The 18,769-nt window shown below is 57.1% G+C and overlaps 1 protein-coding gene across 1 annotated transcript in view; it reads right to left on the bottom strand.

The window, feature by feature from the left end:
- Window positions 1-18,769, bottom strand: part of GALNT9 (polypeptide N-acetylgalactosaminyltransferase 9) — a 92,061-nt gene that overhangs the window by 37,637 nt on the left and 35,655 nt on the right. Inside the window, exons 3-5 of the mRNA XM_060029328.2 lie at window positions 13,912-14,078; window positions 11,639-11,813; window positions 8,280-8,477 (exon numbers count right to left, since the gene is read on the bottom strand). Of these exons, the coding sequence (XP_059885311.1) occupies window positions 8,280-8,477; window positions 11,639-11,813; window positions 13,912-14,078 (540 nt within the window). The remainder of the gene's footprint in view (window positions 1-8,279; window positions 8,478-11,638; window positions 11,814-13,911; window positions 14,079-18,769) is intronic.

The following is an 18,769-nucleotide window of genomic DNA, read 5'->3' as shown; positions in this document are numbered from 1 at the left end:
GTAGACACAGTCTCTGTTTTGTAAGAAAGCAGGACCTTCCAAGCTTTTGAAGGACGTGTTTCCCTCAAAACAAAGACACCTCCCTTGTAGGCTGAGGGCTTAGTTTCTTCCGAGCTCTGAGAGGACTAGTAAAGGCTCCCCACTGGGGCTTCCCTGGTGGCACAGTGGTTAAGAATCTGCCTGCCAATGCAGGGGACACGGGTTCGAGCCCTGCTCTGGGAAGATCCCACATGCTGCGGAGCAACTAAGCCCGTGCGCCACAACTACCGAGCCTGCTCTCTAGAGCCCGCGAGCCACAACTACTGAAGTCCGCGTGCCTACAGCCTGTGCTCTGCAACAAGAGAAGCCACTGCAGTGAGAAGCCCGCGCACCGCAAGGAAGATCCAACGCAGCCAAAAATAAAATAGAACAAATAAATTAAAAAACAAAAAGGCTCCCCACTGTCCCCGAAGGCCCCTGTGGTCCTGGCAAGGCTGAAGGCTAAGGCTGTTTCCTGCTCCGTTCCCCCCGCTGTCCCGCTGCTCCCACAGGTATGAAGTCACTCATGATAACGCCATGATAAATTGTTCTCAATCACAATTTAAAAGAAGCATTTCTTTTCAATGTGACTAGGACATCAGAAGCAAATGCCCATGAGTTGTCCAAGAATAACAGAGGCATTAAAAGGCGATTATCCTTTTATTTGTAAAAAGATCCAATTTGTTCAGTCATGACATTTGAGCCACAAATCTAACAGCAATGAAATTTTAATGTCATCTGTGACGTGTAATAGCAAGCGTTTGACTGGTTAAGTTATGGTTCACCAACCAAGAGAGATATTTCTCTCATTTTCTTAACGACACAAAAACCTCAGGCGATCTCTGGTGAACTTAACTACCAAATCCCTCCCAAGTCTGATGTAGCTAGTAAGAATTTTTTTATTACTGCTCAGAGTTCCAAAATAAACTTAAACTCAGAAGGCGATGGAAGCAGAATCAGCTGGCACGGAATTTATTTGCATGAGAAATTCTTGCTGTGTTTACAGAAAACAGCCAGGGCCGAGGGGTTCTCAGGTTCGGCCGGGCAGGGGGAGACGTGTCGTCCTGGGGGCATCCTTACATCGGGGCTGATGTGCACATGCCGGGATATAGCAAGCGGCATCTCTGCAAAGGGTCCTCACCCGGGCTCCTGCCTTGTAAAGGCAACAGACATGCGGACACACACAGATGCATGGATGCACACAACACACACGCGTGCGTGCAAAAGTACACACATGCAACAGACAGGTACACGGACACATGTAGACACACACGCAACACACCCACTACAAGGCCAGACACACACCCAACAAACAGATGTACAGATATACAGACACATGTAATACACGTACATGGTCCCACAAACGTACCCACAGATAGATACCCATACACACAGACCTACACGTACACACCCAGATGCACACAGGTAACACCCAGAGAAACACACATGTGCACCCCCGCACACATAAACACAGACCCACACCTGCAGTGAACACACACACAGATACACATACAACACATGCACACACAGAGACACACCCAGACACCCACGCAGAGACAATCCACATCCTCGAGTCCATGGAATTCTGGAGTTCTGTATAAATGGGAGTGCATAGAATTAAGGTCACAAACGGGTCCTTCAGCCTTCAGGAGAGTGACAAGGGACAAGAGAGTCATCTGCTCCCGGCGTCTTGAGGAAGAACACGTGCTCGCAGGCAGGGCGTGGCCAGGCAATCGGCACAAGCACAGGGAAGGCGTGTGCAGAATCTTGCAGACTCGCTGCCGAACTGGGTGCAGGGGTCACATGCACTGGTGGCGAGTTTGTGGAGAAACTGGGGTGGGTTGGCTCAACTGTCTTGGAAAAGTCCGAAGCTATGAATAGACAGCCAACGATACCTGTGCAGTGATGCAACGACGACCGGCTCGGTGCGCACCAGCTGTGTGACCTTGGGCAAGTCGCTCAGCTTCTCTGTGCTCGGCTGCCCCGCCCATAACGTGAAAGGCAGGACGGTGCCTCCTCCACAGGCTGCTGTGCAGATGAAAACTGCATAGAGGAGTGTCTGGAGCCTGGGAACCGTTTGCTGTTATTATTTTATCCCCTGATTCCACAGCTGGCATTTATCCTAGGAGACTAATCCAAAAGCTATTCGCACAAAGCTGTGCACTGCAGCGTGAGTTACAGCGGCCAAAGGGAAATCAACTTAGAGTCCATCAGTGTAGACGGTCGAATGAATTTCGAGCCATCCCTTTTATGGACTGTTACCCACCCAGCAGGCGAGGTGCTTACCAAGATCCCAGCACCACGGGAAGTGACGGCTCAGGAGAGGGTAAGTGACAAGTCAGCAGGAAAATGTCACTATGCTACCACCTACCACCGTGACCGGAGAAGCAATTACGTGTGGTGTGTGTGTGCACGCGGGTCTATGTGTGGTCTTGCGCGTGTGTGTGTGTGTGTGCGCGTGTGTCTGGGTGGGCGGGTCTGTGTGGTTGTGTGTGTGTGTGTGTGCGCGTGTGTCTGGGTGGGCGGGTCTGTGCGGTCGTGTGTGTGTGCGTGTGCGCGCGTGTCCGTGTGCTTGCATTTGTATCTGTGTGTGCACCTCTATGCACGTGTGTGCATCTGTGTGTGATTTTGCGCATGTGTGTGTGAGTGTGCGTGTGTTACTTGGGGCCTCGTTCCATGCTCCCCTGCTTGGTGGGGGGGACTGGGTGCTGGGAGGGGGCCCCTCTGCCACCCCCCGAGCGTCCCCCTTTCCTCCGGGCTCCTCTGGCCCCACTGGTAGCGACTTACACCCGCGATCCCTCCGCGTCCACCAGACACACTGGCCCGGATCTGGACTCCCCTCGGGGGACGGGGTGCAAACCCTCGCACGAGCTCCACGGCCCCTGGAAGATGCGAGCCGTGTGCGCCAAGGGGCTGCACTGCCCTCCCCGAGGCGGGGGTCCGTACGACGCGGCCAAGACGCTCCGCGCCTGCACCCTGCTGGCAGCTCGGAGCCACGCGGAGACGGGGACGAACACGCCACTGGTCACGGGTCCCGTTTTGACCTCCTTCAGACCCGGGAAATAGCTCCATTTCAGTGACATGGTTTGCGCGTGCGGCCAGCCGCCCCCAGCACGCAGGACCCCTGGGCCCACACCAGGCCTGCGGGCCCCTCACTCCCCTTTCCACGTGCGGGGGGAGCCGTCTTTCTCCTTCTGTCAAGGCTGAGATACTTCCCTCCAGCAATCCAAGCCTTCTTCTCACGCCTTTTTCTTCCTTGAGCATCAAGGATAATGAACGGTAGGGAAATTTCCTAAAGGAAATCTTCACAAGGCAGCCTCTCCCAGGCTAATTTCCCACCCGGGCTCCAGGGTGGGTGTGCGAGCTGCATCCTTCAGGAGAAGGGCAGCGGGTCCGCGCCCAGGTCCGAGGGAAACGAGAAATCCCAGAGCGGTTTTCAGGAGAGACCTTTCCAGGCCCGTGCTGTCCCCGGGGATGCAGTTTCCCAGCCTGGGGTCCAGGGGTCGGGTGTGCAGGGTGAGGGGCTCCATCAGAGGGTGGCCAGGAGCCTTTTCTGCAGGCACTGGGGTGCCAGGGCTTTTCCCGCGGGGTCTGCTGTCGCGGGGAGGTTGTGTGAAGACCCTTCCCTGAGAAGGGGGAGAGGAGGGCCATCCTCTGGATAACAACCTTGGAAGCAAAGGACCTCGCGGCTGCCCCTGCGGTCCTGTTTCTCCTGAACCCCCAGCTCGAGGCCCGAGAGGAACAGGCTGCGGGGAGCGCTGGGGACTGTGGTGCTGCCCCTCCCGGGGGACCAGTGGCAGCTCAGCTCCAGTGGACCGTCACCAGGCAGGAATGGGGGCCTGGGTTTTCCAGAATCTTCTACTTTTCAAAGAGTAGATATCAATTTCATGTGAAATCTCTTAAGTGTAAACATTGGTTCCAATTCAAAACATACACGGTACAATCGAGGCAACACGCTGTAACTCAGAGACGGCCTTTTCTAGAACTTGAAGGACGCGGTTACGCCACCCTTGGCTCCCCGGGTGCTGTGCACACTGAGACGGGAGATTCAGAGTGACTTCTCTCCCCAGGAAGAGGGGCCGGGGGTCTGGGGGCAGGGCAGTGAGTCCCGGCACGGAGCCTGCTGAGGGCCAGGCGGGTCTGGGGAGGCTCCGGTCGGCCTCCTCTCTTCCCCGAGGGACACACCACATCTGATTCCCAGGGAGCCTTGGCTGGGCGCGGTCAAAGCCATCAGCCCCGCAGGCAGCCTTGAGAGGCCCTTGTCGGGACTCTGCTTCCCCGCGGGCTGCACTCATGCCCGTCGAGGACGCAGTTCGGGGACTGGCTGTGGTCGTGGCTCCGCGTGGAGCTGAGGAATGCTTGTGACTGTCACACGCAGCAGCGGCTCCAGACTGCCACCATGGTCTCGCATCAGCGTGGCTGTGTGCCGGCTCCATCCCCACGGGGACGCCCTCCTGGCAGATGCCCAGCAAGGCTTAGACCTTCCAGTCTCGGCGCAGGGCTCTGCAGAGGGCCTGTTCTGGACATTGGCCATTTTAGGTTACCCAGCGTGTTCACTTCCCGTGGCTGCGAAAAGAAGTACCATAAACGGGCTTCAGACCAGAGATGTGTGTCCTCTCCCAGCTCCTGACGCCGGAACTCCGAGGTCGAGGTGTCGGACTGGAGATGTGTGTCCTCTCCCAGCTCCTGGCGCCGGAAGTCCGAGGTCAGGTGTGTCGGACTGGAGATGTGTGTCCTCTCCCAGCTCCTGGCGCTGGAAGTCCGAGGTCGAGGTGTCCCAGGGCCGCGCTCTCTCTGGAGGCTCCAGGGGAGGGTCCTTCCTGCCTCTTCCAGCTGCTGGGGGCCCCAGGCGTCCCTTGGCTTCTGGCTGCGTCCCTCCCGTCTCTGACTCCAGAGTGGCGTGGCCTTTCCTCTTCTGTGTGTGTCTCTCCTAAGGACACTCATGACGGCATTCAGGGCCCAGCCTGGTGATCCAAGGTAATCTCCCCGTCACAAGATCCCAATTGCATCTGCAAAGATCCTTTCCCCAATGAGGTCGCCTTCATGGGCTCTGGGGGTCAGGATGTGGACACGCCTGTCTGCTGCGCCCAGCCTTCTTATAAACACCCCAACATCTTTTACGGAGACCGCCTCTCTCCTTGCACATTCTCCCTGTGGGACGGTGAGTCCCCAGACCTTCCCCTCTGTGAAGGTCAGCGGGTCACTGGAGGACGCCTTCTCCCATCTGCTTCCAGGAAAGGTGGGGGCAGGGGTTTGCGGCCCAAGTTCAGCCACTGCCTCCTCTGTTCCGGGGACTGACTGGGGTGGAGGGACACCCGTCCGCAGTGTCGGGGAGACGTCTGGCTTTCCTGCTGCCTCCTCCCCAGAGCCGCTTCAGCTCACGTTAGCTGGCGCCCTTCTCTGTTGCTGGAATCCTCCTGGTCCCGGCTCAGAGATGCTAATTTAACTGGCATGGTAAGCAGCTTGGGCATTGGAATTATTGCTTTTTTGTATGTTTTGAAATTCATTTTAAAAATCAACTCAACAAAGTTAAATTTACACGCAACAGGACACATCCCTTGAAAGCGTGTGGTCCGAGTGGTCTGACGGAGGGAACGTCGGGTAACCCCGTCCCAGTCCAGACGGAGAATGTGCCCACGCAGGGCTCCTCGGTCCTCCACCAGGGGACTGCGTTCTCTGGGCTTCTCTGTGCATCAGATCACACACTGCGCGCTCTCGTGTATCTGGCTCTTTCGCCTCTGTTTCACCATTTTGAGTTTCACCCGCATTGTTACGGGCGTAACCGTTTATTCCCTTTTAGTTCTGAGAAGCCTCCCGTTACATAGATAGGTTATGCTTCGTTTATCTAGTCACCTGTTGGTGGACATTTGGGTCCAATTCGGGACTACTGTGAATAAAGCTGCCACCACAAACATTCGCAGGTGTCTTTTGTAGACGTGCGTTTTCATTTCTTTTGGGAAGATACCTGGGGTAGAGCGGCTGGTCATACAGGAAGTGTTTTTACCTCTTTGAGAAACTGCAAGTATTGCAAAGTGGTCTTGCCGATGCCTTCTCGCACCGGCCGCGCTGAGAGTTCCGACTGCTCCGTGTCACCAGCCCCCGCTGCCACTGGTCTGTCTGTCCGTTCTAGCAGGCGTGCAGGGCCCCTCACTGGGACACTGCGTGACTCCGTGGGGGGCGTTTTTCTGTGAGTGTGTTAGCACTTTGTCTACCTTCCTGTGTGCAGTATCTGTTCGAGGCCTTTGCCCATTTTTTGTTTGGGTTTTGGGCATCAGGGGTTTCAAATGCTCTCCAGGTAATAGTAATAAGGAGCAAAGCTCGAGACGATGCACAGTCTGTCCAGAGCGTCCCTCCTGCAGCTCGGGGCATCCAGGCTGCTCTGAGACTTAATTTCTCGCTGGACGGCTCTTTGCTCATGGAGAGTGGGTGCCCGGAAGCCCCCGTAAGACACTCCTAGGGGAAGAGAGAGCTTTCAGAGGCGCAGTGAGGGATGGTCTTGGTCACTTGCGGGCAGAGTGGCTTGTTTCAGCAGGGACACATCAGTTTGTACAGATGAGGCAGGAGGGTCCCAGCCCGAGGCCCTAAGATCCAAACCTCTACAGGGGGGACCTGGCCAAGGCTGCAAGGGGTCAACAGATCCTGCAGATGCACGTTCACTCCAGGAAAAAAATACCTCCATCCTGCTGGGCCCCCAGGAGAAAGTGGTAGCCCCACTAGATTTTGAAACATAGATTTCCCAGGGGCTCAGCAGACTAGGGAAGTGGAAGGAAGGGCTGCAAACTACAGAAGCTCAGTCGGTGATGGAAACAAACAAAGCAGGCCAGGTGCAAGGAATGACAGCGCAGGTAGGAAGGCAGAGCGTCAGGGAGACAATGGGGAGGGGTGGGGATTTCGGGAACTGGAGACCACCACGCTGTTTAGACAGGGGACTGCTTCTCAGCCCCAGGGACTGCTGCCTTGGGAGAATGTGCACCTTCCCATTTTTATAAAGATGCTGGGCTGTGGGTTTTTTTAAAAATTTATTTTATTTATTTATTTGTGGCTGCGTTGGGTCTTCACTGCTGCACACGGGCTTTCTTCTCTAGTTGCGGCGAGCGGGGGCTACTCTTCGTTGTGGTGCGCGGGCTTCTCATTGCGGTGGCTTCTCTTGTTGCTGAGCACAGGCTCTAGGCATACGGGCTTCAGTAGTTGTGGCACACGGGCTTCGTTGCTCTGCAGCATGTGGGATCTTCCCGGACCAGGGCTTGAACCTGTGTCCCCTGCATTGGCAGGTGGATTCCCAACCACTGTGCCACCAGGGAAGTCCTGGGTTGTGTATTCTTTTTTAATATTTTATTTAGTTAGTTAGTTATTTGGTTGTGCCAGGTCTTAGTTGCAGCAGGCGGGCTCCTTAGTTGTGGCATGCAAACTCTTAGTTGTGGCATGCATGTGGGATCTAGTTCCCGGACCAGGGATTGAACTTGGGCTCCCTGCATTGGGAGCATGGAGTCTTAACCACTGCACCACAAGAGAAGTCTCTGGGTTGTGTATTTTTAACATGTGAAAATCTCTCCGTTTTCATGTTTGGGAACCGATTCAAAATAAAATAAATGCTTTGCAGGACAATGTCTGGGGTCTGCTGAAACGCCTGGGGTCTCTGTGGCACACGCAGCACCTGTGGTCTCCGGGTCTCTGCTCTGCTCCCCGGCTCGTGTTTCTGACTCTGGTGGCGCTGTCTCTGCCTCTGTCTGTCTCTCCCTCGTTCTCTCTAAGTCTCCGTCTCCTTTCCCTCCCTCTCTCCATCTCTGCACCTCTCGTCCTCTCTACTCCGTGACGCCTTCCCAGTTTTGTTCCTTGGTCTCGCTGCCGCCTACGCTGACTCTGTCTTCCTCTGTTCGTCTCTCTTTCTTGTTCCCTCTCACTTTCCTTGGTGAGTCCCCTGTTCTGCTCTCTCCATGTCGGTGTCCCTTTTCTCAGTCTCTTTTACTGGCTCTTTCTCTTTGGGTGTTAGCTCTGTCTGTCTGTCTGTCTGTCTCCCTCCCTCTCCCTCCCTCTCCCCCCCCACCCGACCTCGTCACCTCTCAGGTCACACACTGGAGCCGCTCCCAAGTTCCCCCATCACATCACCATGTCCCTCTGCACGTCTGGGCAGACGCTGCATCCCACCACATTTACTTGCCCACATGGCGCAGGCCCTGGCTTTCTGCAGGAGAGCACCCCCGTCCCTCCAGCCCCCAAGCCCCCTGCGGCAGCCCTGCCCCGGGGCCCCGGGGTCGGCTCACCTGATGGGCGCTGCCTCGTCGCCACGGTCCAGCCAGTCCCGGGGCGGGGTGATGTACATGCACCAGAGGCCCCAGTTGTAGCCGTGGGCAGCGCTGGCGTACTGCTGCACCTCAAATGTGTCGTACTTGATGTTGTCGATGGCCGGCAGGACGATGCGCCGGCGGTCCTCCCGGATCCGCGAGAGGGCGGGCTCGGCCCTGCGGGGCGGTGCGTGCCCATGGGGAAGGGCGTGGATGCCGGGAGCACCCGCCCCATTCCCCCAGGTGGGGGGGCTGAAGCCGGGCCTCCTCCAGGGAGGCGGCCACACCCGGGTCTGATGGCGCCTGCGGGCGGCGGATCCAAGAGCTTCACCTCTGGAAGCCCCGGGGTCGCCTGGGCTGCAGACCCGCCTGCCGAGGTCTCGCCCTTCCCGGGCCAGCCCGTGGCTAAGGACTGATGGACACCAGGGATACGGGCACACGGATTGGGCCCAATCTCTGACGCCTCTGTGGGTCCGTCCTGGCTCCAGAGGCCCTGTGGGTCAGCTCAGTCCTACCCTTCACAGCTCGGCCTCCCCCTCCAGCGCATCCCACTTCCCGGCCCTCCTTCCCCGCACGGGTGGCCGTACGTTCATTTACAAGCATGAACTGAGGACCTGTTATGTGCCACACCCTGTTTTAACACACCGGAGTACATTCACGAACTAGAAAAGAAAAAAACATCCATGCCTCAGGGAACTTAGGATACACTGAAGGGACAGAAAGGCTACCAGGTACTGTTGTGCAGTGCACAACCTACACAACAGTATGTGGTAGCCCTGACTGGGTGGGGGTCAGGGGACAGAAAATAATGTATAAATAAATGATATAATATATTAGGAGGTGATAGCTGTTGTGGTGGAAAAAGAGAGCAAGTAAGGAGGATTTGGAATTGCACTTTTAAATAGGGTGCCTGGTGTATGTTGCCCTGGGTGGTGAACAGAAGGAGGTGTAGGATGTAGCAGGTGGTTGGGAGAGCTGGGCGGGGGGGCACTCCACGCAGAGGGAGCAGCCAGTGCTGAGCTCCTGGGATGTGCTGGTGCACTTGGGGAGCGGGCCAGGGGCCTGGAGTGGCGAGATGGGGGCAGCGCAGGCAATGAAGCCGGGGAGGAGAGGGACCGGAGGACATGGGCTGTCGGTTGCGGATTCTCCTTGCAGGAGTCCAAGAGGCAAGCAGGTGCAGCTTGACCCCAGAGACGGCCTTGTCTACCGCAAGGATGAGATGCTGCCCGAGGGCCTGTCACCGAACTGGAGTTCAACGTGGTCGTGAGCAGCCCACTGACGGGGCAGCCAGAGAGACGAACGCTACAGGGGGCCAGGGGGCCAAGCTCAGGCAGGGACAGCGGGGGCAGGTGGGGCTGGGGCAGTTCTCTGACCCTGGCGAGATGCGCCACGTGGCCCGCCTTCCTTCCTGTGCTTCCAAGCGACAGCCTGGTATTTACCTGCCTTTCAGCTTCATGAGGAGGCTTAATTAATTACTGTTAGCAGAGTGCTTCAGAAGTGAAAAGCTCTCTGCAAATGCCACATCTGCTAATCAGGCAGGATCTTTGTGGAGGCAATTCTTGGAGGGAAGGGCTATTTGCAGATGGATAACTGGGTTTTCAGTTGTGAAAATTAAAGTTGCATTTTGACGTGGTAGACTTGTGATTCTCCCAAACGCCCTCCAAATGCTCCAGGGAGTTTAACGTATGTTAGAGGGACAGAAAGGCCTCCGAGTACAGCTGTGCAGTGCACAACCTGCACAACAGTATGGAGTGACCCTGGTGGGGAGCGCAGACCATAACACGTCATTAACGATAGAACGTGACAGGTGTCATGGGAAAAGAAGACTCGCTTCATGAGGGTGGCAGAGGAGAGGGAAGTGGGGGCCAGCAGGGGAAGTCAAAGCAGAAAGAAGCCGAATCTCGGTCAGGAACGTACTGGGACAGACGCAGCGCTGAGAACAAACTCGTGGTCCTGGGGTGACTGAGACGCCACAGCGAGACTGGAGGGAACGTGGAGGAGAGGGCTCCACTCACCTGCCAACCAGGCACAAAAGCCCTGGTCCAACCAGCAGGAGCCATTAGGAAAACCAAGAACTTTGAGAGACACCGAAGGCCAGACCCTCGTGGTCCCCAGCTGGGGATGCCGGCCAGGCGCTGTGCGACTTGGTCAGCACGTCCACCACGAGCACCTCCTTACGGCGTTCGCAGCTCTCGCGTTTCCCGCAGGGGAGTATCTCAGCGAACGTCTTAGTTTAGGCTTCACAGAGTTTGAAGGTGTAATGTGGGCGATTTGATATAAAAACGGTGAGGTTTAGTCTCTCTTGAAACAGGGCAAGCTGCCCACCCACCCCGGGGCTGACTTTTCCCTGCAGCCCCTCTGATGGGTGCTCAGGCTGCCCCTGGGTGCAGGGCTCATACTCCCTGCCCAATGTGGGCCCCCTGCAGACCCTCCCACTGTGGGTCTAACTTAAGGATCTCGAGATGGGATCATCCTGGGTGACCTGGGTGGGCCCTAAACCCACTGGCAAGGGTACTTAGGAGAGAGAAGAGGAGAGACAGAGTCACACAGAGAGGAGAAGCCGTGTGAAGACGGAGGTAGAGATTGGAGGGACTCCTGGAGCCCCCAGAAGCTGGGAGAGGGTTGAGCGGTGTCTTCCCACAAAGATTTGTCCATCTGGAACCTGGGAGGGGACCTTATTTGGAAATAGAGTCTTTGCAGATGTAATTCAGTTAAAAAGCCCAAGATGAGATCAGCCTGGATTGGGCTGGGCCCTGAAAGCAAGACGTCCCAGCCTTCCTGCGGGGCGGGCCCCGGGGCACCTCTAGATCATCTCACGCAGATGCTCCTGCGTCACTGAGGTATCCCTGCCGCCCCCCTGGCCACATCCCCCTCCGGGTTTCTCACTAGAAGCCCACCTCACCCCTGCATGGATGGGTGGGAGAAAATGAGTGGACGCTTTGATCTAGAATTTTCCATAAGGATGAGAAATTGCTTCCACCTTGTGCCCTAGACTTAGGTCTCCATTAACTGAGACCCTACAGACCACGTGTTCATGCAGGAACTGCCCCCAAACTTTGTGTGTTCCCCTGGCCTGAGGTCACATGAGCAGCCTCATTTGACTGTCACCTGCTGGAATGAGTGGCCAATTCAAATTCCTTTGGGGACAAGGTGGGGATACAGGTCAGTCTTCATCTATATGCATCAGAAACAGGTTCTGGGTCCAGGAGCTGGACATGGAGCGGCCACGTGGCTGGACTCGGCTGCCCCCGGCCCTGCCAGGCTCATCCTCTTTGCGGGGGTCCTGCAGGCACCAGCAGACCCCGCCGACCCCGCCTGGGGCCCAGCCCCGCCCTTACCAGCCCACGCTGAACTCCACGTGGGCGTCGAAGAAGCCCACGACAGGGGCCGTGGCGACCTTCCAGCCCTGCAGGCGAGCCCGGATCAGGCCTTCTCTCCTGCCGTTTCGGACGATTTTCACAAGGCCCGGGTACCGCTTGCTGACGTACTGGTCCAGGTGGAGCTTGAGTTCCACTGCGGGGGACACAGAGATGTTTCGGGCGTGACACCTCGGGAGGGCCTGAGGTCACCGAGACCCACGGTCGTTGTGTGCCCTGGATCTGTATTTCATAAACATTTAAGAGGACCCGCCGGTGCTGGACGTGGGCTCGGGGTGCTGGGGGGGACCTCGGAGAGATAAAAGCCCACCTCACGGAGCTGCATTCCAGCGGGAGAGACAATGAACAATCAAGCCAGACTGATTCAGACAGAGGCACGTGTTATAAAGACAGCAGAAAACGGGGCTGAATTACTCAGCTGTAGAAAGGAAGGCAGTCCGTGGACAGATGGATGGATAAACAAAGTGTGGTCCATCCATACAATGGAACAGGATCCAGCCTGAGAAAGCGGGAAATTCTCACACATGTTACTACGTGGAGAAACTCAAGGACGTTACGCTCAGTGAAATAACCCAGTAGCCAAATGACACGTCCTGTGATTCCGCTTATATGAGGCCCCTGGAGCAGACAGCTCCACGGAGACGGAAAGCAGGGTGCTGGGTGCCAGGGGCTGGGGAGGGGGGCGGGGAGTTAGTGGGGTTTTTTGGTTTTTTTTGCGGTATGTGGGCCTCTCACTGTTGTGGCCTCTCCCGTTGCGGAGCACAGGCTCTGGGGAGTTAGTGTTTAATGGGGACAGAGTTTCACTTTGGGAAAGTGAAAATGTTCTGGAGATGATGATGGTGATAGTCGCACGATGATGTGAATGTACTTAATACCCCTGAACTCTACACTTATTTTGTAAATGGTTGATTTTATGTTGTGAGAATTTCAACTCAGTAAATTATTAAAAAACTGATGAGGGCGCAGGCGTCTACGTGAGGAAGCTCCCAACGGCCAAAAGTGCAAGCAACAAGGTAAGTCACCACAGTGACAGACTCTAGCCGGCAGGAAGAAGAGAAAGGGGAAGAGCGAGCGGACACCTGAGTGAGGCGGGAGCTTCGCCGGGTCGGCTGGGCGTGTGCGGGGCAGCCTGTCTCCATGCCTCCCCCTCAGTCACCAGGCTCCAGTGGACACGCCTGTGAGGGCAGCCGTGGCCCCAGGGGTGCCCCAGCCGCAGCGGCCAGGGGCTCCTGGAGCAGCCTTCCTGTGCTCCGTCCCCCCCTCTCCAGGGCCCCGCAGGCCGGCCTTCCTGTGCTCTGTCCCCCCCTCTCCAGGGCCCCGCAGGCCGGCGCCGGCCACCCGCTCCCGGCTCCCTTGACGGTGTCGGGCGGGGCTCCCCCCCCCCCCCCCCCCCGCGTAGACACAGAGCACATGCAGGGCTGGAGCTCCTTCAGGCCGTCCTGGAGGGCTCTGGGAGGCCTCGCCCCGCTCTCCTCCACCCGCCCCCCGACTCCCGAGGTTAGGAGGAGAGGCTGCTGTGATGGGAGAGACTGGGGACGAGGAGGGGCCGGCAGGTCCGGCTCAGCGCGCCAAGGGCTCGGTGTGGGGACCGCAGACGGGGGCAGGCGGGGCACCTCCGGACCCCTGTTAGGGGCTCGGAGCCCCTGTGCCTGCTGGGTGTGGACAGCGTGCTGGGCTGGACTGAGGGTGACGCAGGGCCACGCTAAGGGCCCGGGTTCCGGCCGTGAGCGCCAGTCCAGCTTCCCCACCAGCAAGGCTCCCACTGCAGCTTTGTCCAGGTGCCATTAGCATTTGGGAGAACTCAGCACGCTGGGGGCCTTCCTGGCTGGAGGAGTGATAGCACCCTGCCACAGCTCAGGCCCACCCAGGACCTCAGAATGAGGCCTCAGGTGGAGGTAGGATCTTTGTGGATATAACTAGTTCAGGATCTTGAGGTGAAAACCTTCCGGGTTAGGGTGGGCCCTAACTCCAAGGACAAGTGTCCTTAGAAGAGGAGAGACACAGACACACCGGGAAGAGGCCTTGTGAAGGTGGAGTCAGAGGTGGGAGGGGTGTGGCCCCAAGCCCGGGACACCAGGGATGCCGGCAGCCGGGAGAAGCTGGGCGAGGCAGGAAGGACTCTCGCCTGGAGCCCCTGGAGGGGGTGTGGCCCGACTCCCAGCCCGAATTCAGACTTCTGACCTCCAGGGCTCTGACATGCTTCCCTCGCGGGGGGCCGGGCTGGTCCCACTCACCGTTATCACTGTTGTCGTCCACCAGGACGACCTCCCTGAGGAGCTGGGAGGGCGTGTGGTTGACCACGCTGTGGACGGAGCGCAGGATGACCGAGAGGGCTTCATTGACAAAGATGAACACCACGGAGATCTGGGGCAGGTCGTCCGAGTAGGTCATCTGTCTGCACCTGCGGGAGAGACGGGGTTGGGGGCAGTGGTCCGTGTCGGGATGTGACGGGGAGGTGGGAGCCTGGTGCCCCCGCGGGATGCCCGCTGGGACCAGTTCTCAGTCCTACTCCCAGTGGAAGGGCGACAGCAATGCCACAGATGGAAAAGGACCGAGCACGGTGAGAGGAACGGCACGGTGACGTGTGTCTCAGAAGCTCTGGACTTCAAGGCTCTGAGCCTGACCTGCTGTCTCCTGCAGAAAGGCAGGGAACTTGCACTTTAAGGGGTTAAAGTCCCACTGGGATCACACAGAGCATTCTTCCTTGATGCCCTTGGAAGGCGTGGAAGAGAGATGAAAGGAATGGTAGTCATCTCGCGGTGCAGCCCAGTGGAGGGCCTGGGAGAGAGCCCAGCCCGGAGCCACGTCAGCTCCCGAGGCCCAGCTCTACTGAGCCCCGGGCGGTCACGGGGCAGGTGGCATCTACTGGGTGGGTCCTGCGCTCGGCGGCCACTGTCCCCTGAAGTGGGGTCTAAGTAGACAGTGCTGGGCTGCCCAGGAGGGCGGAGCGCTAGTGCCAGACGAGGGCTGTTGAAGCGGGAGCGATGCCTGCACGGGACAGTCTAATCGTGGCCTCCGCCCCACCTTAGCATCGAGGGTGAAATGGAAGGATGAAGTATCTTCTTCCCAAGGTCTTATCTTGGCTGTAGGGCTGTGGGAGGGGAAAAGATGGGGGGCAGGGAAAGAAAATATTCCACGTTGGGTGTGGGATGAGGCCGGTGACAGTGGAATAAGTTCACAAAGGGGCAAAGGGAGCTCTCAAAACTAGAGAAATGGGGAAAAAGGAACAAAACATAAAGTAAGACAGAAGGCACCCAATCAAGTACGTTGGCTGCTACAATAAGTGCAAACAAACTCACTCTCTCCTTAAAACGCCAGAGGCTTTTCTTTCTTTTTTTTTTAGAGGCTTTTCAATGAAGTTACATACATGCGCTAAGGCACACTTACACATGCACACACTCACGCAGCCACACGCAGCTCTGCTGTGTGCAGTTCACAGTAAACACAGTTCAGAGAGAGTGATTTTTAATTAATTTATTTATTTAATAAATTTATTTATTTATTTATTTTTGGCTGCGTTGGGTCTTCGTTGCTGCACGCGGGCTTTCTCTAGTTGAGGCGAGCGGGGGCTACTCTTCATTGCGGTGCGCGGGCTTCACATTGTGGTGGCTTCTTTTGTTGCGGAGCATGGGCTCTAGGCTCGCGGGCTTCAGTAGTTGTGGCTCGTGGGCTCTAGAGTGCAGGCTCAGTAGTTGTGGCGCACGGGCTTAGCTTCTCTGCGGCATGTGGGATCTTCCCGGACCAGGGCTCGAACCCGTGTCCCCTGCATCGGCAGGCGGATTCTCAACCACTGCGCCACCAGGGAAGCCCTCATCTCCTCTTCTAAGGACACCAGTCCTATGGGATGAGGACCCATCCTATGGCCTCATTTTGCCTCAGTCACCTCTGTAAAGGCCCGGTCTCCACACACAGTCACATCCTGAGGTCCTGGGGTCAGGACTTCAACCTGTGCATTGGGGTCGGGGGACACAACTCAGACCCTAATGAGACCCAAAGGCTAAGGAGGGCCCAGCCAGGCTAGGACCGGGGCCGTCCGGTGCGGCAGGAGTGTGTGGGCACGTCTCCCATGGGGCGATGCGCTGTCTCACTTTATTGTGTTATAAACATGTGCAGCTTACAAAAGGTTGTTTAAATTAGAAATCGTGCAATATATATGGCTCACTTTTGTCCACCACAAATTTGCATAAAAATAATCTGTTTTCCTTATAATATAATCCCCTTCTCAGTTGAAAAAAAAATTGGTTGTGTTAAATATTGAGCAGAGGGAATTCCCTGGTGGTCCAGTGGTTAGAACTTGGTGCTTTCACTACTGTGGCCCGGGTTCAATCCCTGGTGGGGGAACTAAGACCCCGCAAGCTGAGTGGTGCAGGCCCAAAACTTAAAAATCAATCGGTAAATATTGAGCAGATCGAAGGGGACGTTCCTCACACACAGGGAGGTATGACGTCAGTGAGGAAGTAAGAAACCCACGCCTAAAACCCCGCTGAAGACAAGGAAGATTACCACCCTCCCGCTGAGCTTTTCTTTACAGCCTCTGACCCCAGGCACCTGGCCAGTAGCGCACGTGGACTTGACCTTAGGCCGGAGTCCTCCTGTCCTGCCTTTGCACCCGCACAAGCTCCGGTGGCCGCTGGGTGGGACGGTCCCACGATGCCCCTGCGTCCCTCCTCCAGGCAGGAGGTGCTGTGTTTCTGGGTTTCCTTCTGCACCTGAATCGGCCTCAGTTTCAGGGCTCAATGTCCTCCCACCCTGCAGGGACTGTCCCTGCGCTGAAGCCCGGGAGGCACTCGGTGGGGCGGGGGAAACAAAACTGGCTGCCACACTGCAGCCCTGGAAGAAGTCGGTCTGAGCGGAGCCAGAAGGTTCTCCTCTGTAATTGAAAGCCCTGTTCCTGTCCGACAGAAAATAAACCACGTTTATGGTGATTGGAAAGAATCAGAGTTCAGCAAGGGGGCGGCTCTGAGAGCTTGTGAACCTGGTGACCCAGGGTGGGCCCCAGGAGTGAGGCAGAGGCCGGGACAGAGGGACTCGGGCCCTGGGGCAGGAGTACCCCATCGCCCCCTCCCAGAGCCTCCGGAGGTGGAGGGACACCCAGAGCATTCCCACACGCCGAGGCTCTTGGTCACCGTAAAACTGAAGGAAGACGGGTGACACACTTTAAAGATTCCCACTTGACCGAGTAACATTTCTACGTTCAAACTTGAAGCTAACAGGTACAGGTCGGGAGAGAACCAGACGACATCGCCCTGAGCCCTCCCTCCTGCTGCCCCCCACCTGCTCCCCTTAGTGATGAACACGGTCCATTTCTGGCCCACCTGCTCTGGCAAAGCCTTGGCCTTGACTGTGGTCTCCCCACCTCTCCCTTGACCCTCTTCCTGGATGCGCTCACCGTCCGCTGAGAAAGGGCGTGGTCTCTAGGATGTGTGAGCTGGGCCCCCTCTGACCTGACCTCTTTGTCTGTTTCCTTTTGCTCACTCAATGGCCCCACGTGGCCCCAGTGCCTCCAGGAGCACGCCAGTCCTGCTCCTGCCTCAGGGCCTTTGCACGCCCTCCCCCACGGCCACGTCACTGACTGCTCTTCTGCTCTTTCTCCCCTGGGCTGGGAGCCCCCAGGCAGGGCCCCCTGTTTGTCTGGTCACTGCTTCACGGCATCTAGAACGGCAGACGCTCCATGGGCTTCAATCCACAACATCTAAGAAGCTTCCATTCACAGCTCCTGGTGGAATCAAAGGTGGGGCATGAGGTGCACGTTTAAAGCTGCGACATGTGTCGGAGCTCTGAATGATTTTGTGTGAGGGAGACGTTAAAAGTCTACACTTGAGCCTCGAGCTGAATCTGAGGATACGTGTGCACGTACCACACGGGCGCATGCATGCCCACACTCACACACACACCCACGAGCCCTTGACAGGGCTGTGCCCCCGCCCCACTTGGGGCATCTGCTTATTTGGGGGTCTCTCCAGTCCTGGCTGAGCCACATCTAATCCACCCAGACCAGGGTTTCCCAGTCTCAGCCCTATGGACTGTTGGGGCTGGATATTCGGAGAACTCTCTGTTGTGGCGGTCGTCCTGTGTGTGATACAGTGCTTAACAGCATCCTTGGCCCCCAGCCAGGTTGAGACACCCCAGAATGCCTCCAGACATCTCCAAATGTGCCCCGGGGTGAAATCGCCCGGTGAGAAGCCCTGGTCTAGGATCTGGGGTCTGGCCCTGGGGGGGCTGGGATTTGGCAACCGTTCCAGCATCGTGAGGCTCCCGGCACCCAGCCCAGCGTGCCCGGTGACTGATGTTAGCTGGAGTGCAACCCTCCCTAGGTCCCTTCCTCCCCCTGAAAATCGAACTCCAGCCGGAGTCCTGTCCATCCTGTCTCAGGCTGTGGATGTCTGCTGTGGTCCTGCTCAGTCTCTTCCTTGTCCCCCATAACATGTGTGGTTCACCCCCCACTGTCACATTCTAAGTCACTGGGTGGAATCCCAGCCCCTGGATGAAGCGGGGGAGATGTGACTGGGTCTGAACCAGGCAGCTCAGCAATAGGCTCAGGAACAGACACACAGAGACATGGAGAGGTTGGCTGGGGCCTTGGGGAGATAGGATGTGAGGCCGGAGCAGCTGCATCCATCTTGCGTCCAGTGGTCAGGATGAAGCCAATGAGGCCAATAGCAGAGCAGAGAGATGGTGAGATGCCAGGTCCAGGTGACATCAGCTGAGCCTCAAATCCAAGTCTACACGAAGCCAGTGCTTCCTCCAGACTTTGTAGTTGCAGGAATAATACATTCTCTCCCCGTCTCTCCCTTTCTCTCTCTTTTTCCAGCTTAAGCCAATTTGAAATGGATCTTCTGTCAGTCCGGATCCTGCACAGGTCCTGACATGTGTATGATGCAGGGACACACTTGTGAACGCCCCTCAGGAGGGGTCTGCCCAGTCAGCTGCACCCCAGAGTCCCAGACCAGGCCGAGAGGGGAAGACAGGGGACCAGTGGGTCCAGTGCTCACAGACGTTAGTCTGGCCTTGGCCATTGCACACCCTGTCTCAAGACGTCCCCGTCCAGGCGAGCTGGGGGCTTTCTCACATTGTTGGTAGAGATGACACCAG

This window comes from Delphinus delphis, chromosome 13 (genome assembly GCF_949987515.2).
Source record: "Delphinus delphis chromosome 13, mDelDel1.2, whole genome shotgun sequence".
NCBI classification, from domain to species: Eukaryota; Metazoa; Chordata; class Mammalia; order Artiodactyla; family Delphinidae; genus Delphinus; species Delphinus delphis.
This window is presented reverse-complemented; position numbering and strand designations above follow the sequence as displayed.